Genomic DNA, 8,224 nt, shown 5'->3' on the forward strand with positions numbered 1-8,224 from the left:
CTTAAGGAAACACTGTGAATTCAGTGGGCTCGAATTAATTACTGTTTCATTACGATAACTTTTATTTTGCAGAATTATTATTTACAAATACAGTAATATTGCTGGGAATAACAGTTCATTTATCTGCAACTTAATTCTCTTTTCAATCATCCACAGACAAAGGCGGAGCTAGACATTGCTTACTGGTTCGGCCGAGCCGAGTAACTTTTGTTCAAATCTTATATTTGTCTTGTGAAATTCATGGAATATATAGAAATGATTAATTTAAAACCCAATAACTTAAAAGAACTAGAATACTGAATCCATAAACTTCAAATTTTGACTTTTCCTGTATCTACAAAAGTTTAGCGGCCATCTAGAGAATACATAAGTTGTTTGGAGAATCTTAAAAAGAATGTAATTTATTCCAAAAGGCAACATCCAACACCGTCCCCCTTATCTTGAGGTTAGAAATTACAATATGGTTATAGATCAAAGGAATGACCCAAAGAGGAGGAAAAAAAATATAAATTCGTATTCTGAACCTTCAATTAGAAACATAAGCAACAACAGGACTCCTAACTAGATGCACCCCGTCATCCCACACCAATGAACCTGATATCATAGAGTCAGTTATCTCTGCCGTCACTGACACCACGAATGATTGCTTCTGCCCCAATGATCTGAACGAAAGAATGCTCGGTTCTACTCGAATGGTGAGTCCCTCAGGTGCTACAACAGTTGCCTCGTAAGTGGAAACTGGCGTACCAACGTTGGTGACGGTCCTATGAAATACTCGGGTGATGTTTGTATTTTTCGAAGAAGAAATTGTGAAAGAAGGGTAGTTTAGATCCCAAACAGTTACATTGGTTTCAGAAGTACAAGGTGTCTTAGCCCCTGTAATAATCTGCAAATTCTTGGTACTGTATTCTTGACCACACAAGAATTTTATGTAATCAATTTCTCCCATGTCATATACTAGACCGGGATGTGTAGCCTTTATTGGATTTATTTGACCAAATCCATATGCTAATTCTGCCTCAGTGTTTGCACTGGAGCTCATAGGTGTTGCTGTACCCAAAAGGAAGAAATACAAAAGTTAAAGGAATGTTATCTATTTTATTGAATGTTGTTTTTGTATAATGTTTGGTTTCCACAAGACATGCACTCCAAAAGGTCAATTTATTGCAATTATGAACATGAACCAGAAGTGCCTTAAAAATCTATACCAGTAATCATTAGAGCAGATTTGATAGCAGCAGGAGACCATGTTGGATTGAATGATTTAACATAGACAGCTGCTCCTGTAGCATGAGGACAAGCCATAGACGTGCCGGAAATTATGTTGTATGGAACTACCCCGCTTATCTCCTTGTTTACCTGCCGTAGGCAGTTCCAAAATTTAAATATAACGAGTTTAAGGCCATGAGTTTTTTGATGGTTATGATTTTGAAAATTTAATATTTTTAAAATCTTCTCATTTCCTGGTTTGCCCCTGGTTACCTGTGACAGTTGTACCTTCAGACCAAGCTGCTAGTATGTCCACTCCTGGTGCGCTTAGATCAGGCTATTCAAATAATGTTGGAAATTAGTGACAAACATAAAATACTATCGAAAAAATTACTAATGTTTTACGCAAGAATTATATAGGGTGATGATACCATAATTAAATGTTACCTTTAGAATGTCATTTGTAATTTGATTGGGTCCTCTTGATGAAAAGGAAACAACAAAAGGGGCAGATTCTGATCTCTTTTCACTACTTTTCAAAATTCTTCCAGTTGGTTTACTGAAGAAATAATAATATTAGAAGAGTATCAGAATACAATTTATCTTTTGTTACTTATTTAATCATTCATTGAAATTAGAAATAATACCGTGTTTAATATAGGTAATTGTAAATATTGTTGCCATCATTTGTGCTCAAGTATGAAGATGATATGGGGAAAGAGAATGCAACATCTTTGAATCCATTATCCGGCATTATAGCTCCAGCAGCTCCAGCAATAATTGTTCCGTTGTAAGTCCAATCGCAGAGCACAATTTTGCCTCTAACCTTACTTTTGTCCAATGAATTTTCTTCACAGTACCTATAATTTACGGATTTTTTAAATAATATTTTAGATATATTAAACTCAATATATAAAGAGTTTATTCCACTCCAACTACTGCTTAAATACCTGGATTCAGATCCATTATACCCTGCCGCAGTATTTGGAACGTCTCCACCATAAACTAGTGGGTACTGGTCCTCTAGGTCAAAAGTGTTGATGGAGACCCCCTGCAAGAGAAGGTTAACCAATTGTAAAGTCAAATTAGAAGACTGAATTCCACCTAATTAAGCTTGATTGTATCATCCATTCATGCCAAGTGAGGCTCACTCTAGGGATAGATTACCTCCGCCATCAACCAGTAGATTGAGTGTTCGAGTCACGATGAAAGATAAGTGAGAATACTATTGAACCTCCTTCTTCATGAATAAATATAAAATAATTTTTAAATAATAAAACAAGAAATATATGATAATTTTGAGAGACATAGAACTAAGACGTGAAGAATCAAGTAAGGATCGATATAAATTTTGATTATCTATTTTTAGAAGAAATATTCAAATGATATTCACCATCACGATGTTCTCAATTAGTAACTATGCAATATTATAGTTCGTTATTTGAGTTAATTTTAATTTTCATATTTTATATATGAATATAACTTTTATTATTCATTTATCAAAATATTTTGAGGGTCAACACTAGTTATTAATTAGGACATTTAGCACATGTCTTGTGTAAAAACTGTTGTGTGAATCCTACGTGATTAACCATGCATGTTTTTCGGACGCATAATTGGTTGTTTGGGGCATAACCTCACAAAATTAAGTCACATACATAGAGCCTCAAGATATTGCGCAAGTACTTTGCTCGAGCCTCAAGATATTGCGCAAGTACTTTGCTCGGGAGCAAGACTGTATACGGTCGAAATAGATTTCGGCATTTGTACGACTGGTCGAGATGGGAACATAATGGATCAAAGAGAGTATTCATAATATCGAGATGGGATTTGAAGAAACAAACGAGCTTCGAGTTTTATGGACAGATCAAATACCGAGCTCAAAATCATTATCGAGTTCGAGTCCAAATCAAACTATGATGAGAAGCGATGGAATCGAGATTAAAAGGCCAGAGGCCAACCAATACCGACCTTGAGTCAGTACTGGGCCCTGAGTCACTATCGAGCTCGAACCCACATTGAGCTCTTACCCAGGAAACCGACCGATACCAAGTCCGATCATGATCGAGCCAAGAGACAAGAGCCGTTACAACCGCACTAAGAGAGGGAATCTCGGCGGAAATTAGGGAAAACCTGATTTATCATGGGTTCCCCACTATATATTTTTAATTATATCCAATATAGGATCCCTCCACTATAAGAGCGATGTCTATTATTCTTGTAAGAGGGCATCAAGTCATTAATACACTATAACTCAAATATTGTTGATACATTCCCATATTAAGATATTATCCTTTTGAGCTTCACACATAATTTCATTTTGCTTGTTCATAAATCATCTTTCTTTCAACTCGGTTTGTATCTTTTCTTTATAGTCAATATTCGATATTTCTACTTACTCTTACGATTTGTATCAAGTTATACCACGTATCCTTAGAACTACGTACAAATTCAACTCTTTCGTTTTTCGGGTAAACAAAGACCCAAAAAGCTTTTTAAAGCACTAATAGACAATAAGAGAACTCGTCTATTTTATGTGTAATTATAGCAAGATGTTAAGAAAATGTAATATATATTAAATATAAAGAATGATATTTTTTAGACAAAAAAATGACTTTTACAATTAAAAAGATACAGAAGTTTTCAACATCAGATGTAAATGTCGGTAATTACCTACACTTTTAAAGTAAAAGTCATAATTATTTTTGATATTTTGTATCAAATGTCATTGTTTTAAAAATATTTTGTATCAAATGTCATTGTTTTAAAAATATTTTGTATCAAATGTCATTGTTTTACCATATTTTGTATCAAATGTTATTGTTTCTACCATATTTCTCTCTCTCTCTCTCTCTCACGCACACAAATATATATATCAAAATTGGGGCAAGATTTCTCACCTCATAGACTTCACCGTTTCCTAATTGCACGTCCGTGACAAATCTCCTGTCAATGGTACTCGCAGCAACAGAGAGAGACCAAGGGGACAGGTTGGTTACCGTTTGCGGATCAGGTCCGGAATTGCCTGCAGAATTGGAGGTGAGGATTCCATTCTTCATAGAATGGAAAGCTCCAATGGCTATTGAATCTTCAAAGTATTCATAAGGTAAAGACCCTCCTACTGAGAGTGAGATTATATCAACTCCATCTGCAATTGCATCATCAAATGCTGCTAGGATATCAGCATCAGAACAACCATCAGACCAGCATATTTTATATATAGCTATCCTTGCAGAAGGCACTCCTCCTCTAGCTGTTCCTGAGCCAAGACCGTACAAGCTTGCCCTGCTAACGGAGCGCCCGGCTACTATTGATGCCGTGTGTGATCCATGACCTTCTGTATCTCTTGGTGATTGGATGTCGCCTGGCGGAAATTCTCCATTGACTCGATAGTACTTGGCTCCGATGATTTTTCTGAAAAGGATCGATATAATGTTGTAAAGTAACTAGCTGACAGATATAGGTGTGACCATCTCGTTCAAAATCTTACGTCAGAGAACACATTTTTATTAACTTAATCATGCTCTCAACACGTTCCCTTACATGCAAGCAAGATTATGTTCCATCATAGTATTAGAGCAAGTAGCTAGAGACCATGGATCAAGTCTCATCGTCCCCCCTTAATTACTAAAGAAGAATATTACATGTACTTTGACTCATTAAGAAAAATAGGGGCAATCTTTGTGTTTGATTAGACGTGTAAGATTTTCTTACGTTTTGGTGGCCCAATAAGTTTAAGACCCATAATTAATATTTAATTAATGAATAAATTTCATCCGTCTGATTGATTATTTGATGGACGTATCGGATTAAATGAGAACCTCTATAAATTGGTCCTCTCCCCACCCATTAGGGTTACCGTATTTTTATTTTTTCGCTTCCATCACTAAAGTCGGCGGTAACGAAAGCTAGAGAAAGGGGCGAGAAACCAATTTGAATTAACGCTTCTGTTTCACGATGATGGCTTATGATTCAGGTATGTTTTCTGTACAATTTTGTGTAAGATTATTATGTTCAAGATCCTGGTATGCAATTAAAGTTTATGCTAACAAGATGTACTTATTGCAAGTGAAGTTAGCTGAGGCCTGACAAGTGCCCTTCCACTTGCTTGGGGGAGCAGCAAAATCTTCGTCATTGAAACTTTCTGATTCTGGCCAAATTCCAGTGTCTAGCATTCCTATAATAAGGTCGTTCTCCACATTTGTTCTTCTTTTAACTTCTTGAGGAAAACCCAGGAAATCCCATGACCTAGTTGTATGCAGCTCCTTTCTACCATTTGGGAACACTGATACAACTGCCTCCATATCTGTGAATAAACAAAGTTGATTTAGACAATAGGATTGGAAGTGTTGGTATTGTACGTAGTTAGCAAATTTCATATCTAATAGTGATTTGTTGGGACTATACACATTCAATGTCATCATATATATTCTATGTGTTATTTGAAATGTTGCGACTTTTCATGAAAAGTTGAAAGACGACACTTCGTATTGATATATAGGATCAGTCATGAATGGGTGTCTATTATATTGGTCTGTAAACATGACCAACTGAATTTCTAATGAGATAATAAGAAATTTAAGAGTTTGTAGTAAAACTTTTTCATATTTAACAAATGAGTTTCCGGATCGAACTTGGAATAATAGTTCAATGGATTCCCCGATATTGCTAGTTTCAGAATTTTGTTTGAGAGAACACTTGCCATTAACTGGTAGCAAATTATGAATAATTCGATAAATAAAGCAATTCATTAGCACCTCAAAAAGTCTTACCAGTTAGTTTCATATTCAATTTCTTCTTTCTACCAACCATATTTCCCGATTACATCGAAATATTTTTCTACAATAGTTAAGTAAGGTTGACAAAACAAAGAACCTTTTACTATACAGTATAATTAAGGGTTCACTTATTCTATATACTGACTTACTTGCGATTCTCTTCTTCTCTTCCTCGGACAGTTTGGCAGCAAAGCCATTGAAGCTCCTCTTATAGCTGTACATCAAACATTCTGAAGCTCTACCATTGCTGAATGCATGTAATTAAAACCATAGTTTGATGAGTTTCGATTTCATTTTTACTGTAGGACTTCCCCTTTCCAATTAATCACTAAAGTATAGCTATAAAAAGAATAGAGGAAAAGGAAAAAAGAAAAGGAAGAATTTGGGAAGATGCCAAAGCAAACTGGAGTAATCGTGGCTTTATACGTAAGTCGTCGGCTAAATTTCCAAATGAACACTCACTTAATTGGTTCAAATAAGCAACTTAAAAAGTATTTCTTTAAAAGGAAGAAATGGACAGTCTTTAATTCTAAATAAATTTATTCTATAATGTATCAATTTATTCAACACAACTAATGATCAAATTTTTTACAGGACCACTGACCTCCCAAGAGCCTCTTGTAGAATGCTAGTGTGCATAGATGTAGTAGAAAGATCACCCTTTGGAGTGTCGCCCATGTACACAATGTACTCCTGTACCTTAAACATGATTAGTAGATACCTTCAAAATTCAGAGGCGGAGTTAGGATTTGAATCTTATGAGTTCGGGATTATAATTCTTTTAAGTTACTGAGTTCTAAATTAATAATTTGTGCATACTCATTGGATTTTTTTAATACAAATACAAGGTTTGAATAAAGCTACTGAGTTCCACTAAACCCACAACTAATACTGTGGCTCCGCCCCTACTTCAAATGCACGTAATAGTGATGTTGGAAAAATGATACATTAGTATTTGAGAATGAGCTTAGCACTTTTACAACATCGGCAAACCATTTAAAAGATAATTACAAGTCATAAATAAATGCTAGTATTAGTGAACAAGAAAATAAGGAAGGTTATGCAACTCTATTAGAATAATTCTTGTTAACTCTAATCACCAAAGTAATGTTTGACAGTTTAAAAATGCAAAAAGAAAAAAAAAAATAAAGAGAAAGGAGATGCCTTTTGGTCATTTTCATACGCTAGTACACTGCAATTGATGAATAGAAAAGAAGAGAAGACGTATAGGAGAAACCATGAAGGAGAATACTGAGTGGCCGTTTGAGATATATTTTCCTAGAGTTGATATTTTCATGCAAAAAGAAAAACTATGGAATGGATATTTATAGAATTATGACACAAGTAACATACATAATTCCATTGGTTTCTCAATGTTAAATAGTAATGCTTGTCCATGGACATGACACGAAAGCCGGCTTCTACAATGTTACGTTGGCCTCTCCTAATAGTATAGAAAAAATCTAAAGGAAAGAGGAAATTAAATAACAGAGGAATCTCAGTTTGGTATAATTTTAAGCCGTTTCCGAAAGACACAGACAACATTGATGAAACAAAATGAAGGAATTGCGTATAATAGAATATGCATGGAACCATGTGAAACTCCTAAAACAATTCAATTACATGGAAGGACAAGCATCATGCATGAATTTAAGATGTTGTCTAGCAATTAAGTTCAAGCTCCACATTGTTTGATCGATCAAATATGGATTTTAGTTATATACATTGATGGGACAAAGATTTTTTACACTATTAGTATAATATTATTTAATACTAAGCTTACATATCAATGAATTTTTGTTAGAATTGATGGGGCATAGAATTACACGTATTTATCTTTTAAGTGATCATATGTTGCAGACTGTGCATGAAATGTAAACCCTCATCAAATATTAGGTAGTTTTAGTACTCTTGCTAACACCTAAGTCATATGTAACGATCTGACCAGTATTAGCGTCCCTTTCAGCGGCTTAAGATCTCGAGCAGCTTTGTATTATGTGTTATGACTGGCGTGTGTGGTCGAGTTCGATTTTCGGATGATTCGGGATCAATTTGGAAGAAGGATTCTTGTTTTAGAAGATTAAGAGGTAAGAGTTGACCGGAGTCTGACTTTTATATAGATGACTTCGAAATAGCATTTTGATGATTCAAATAGTTTCGTATGGTGATTTTGGACTTAGGCGAGTGTCCGGATTTGGATTTGAAGGTCCGTAGGTTGATTTGATGCATTTTGGCGA

General features: G+C 35.0%; 1 protein-coding gene across 1 annotated transcript; it reads right to left on the reverse strand.

Annotated features, from left to right (window-relative positions):
* Nucleotides 1-491: 491 nt before the first annotated feature.
* Nucleotides 492-6,665, reverse strand: LOC107825446 (cucumisin). The gene is given in 10 exon segments (XM_075235992.1): nucleotides 492-1,050; nucleotides 1,185-1,340; nucleotides 1,465-1,546; nucleotides 1,657-1,768; nucleotides 1,857-2,069; nucleotides 2,160-2,260; nucleotides 4,110-4,623; nucleotides 5,269-5,515; nucleotides 6,137-6,234; nucleotides 6,592-6,665. Coding segments are annotated over 10 exon segments (2,121 nt in total). The 3' UTR covers nucleotides 492-526.
* Between the last annotated feature and the right edge of the window lie 1,559 nt (nucleotides 6,666-8,224).

This window comes from Nicotiana tabacum, chromosome 18 (genome assembly GCF_000715075.1).
Source record: "Nicotiana tabacum cultivar K326 chromosome 18, ASM71507v2, whole genome shotgun sequence".
Classification (NCBI taxonomy): Eukaryota; Viridiplantae; Streptophyta; class Magnoliopsida; order Solanales; family Solanaceae; genus Nicotiana; species Nicotiana tabacum.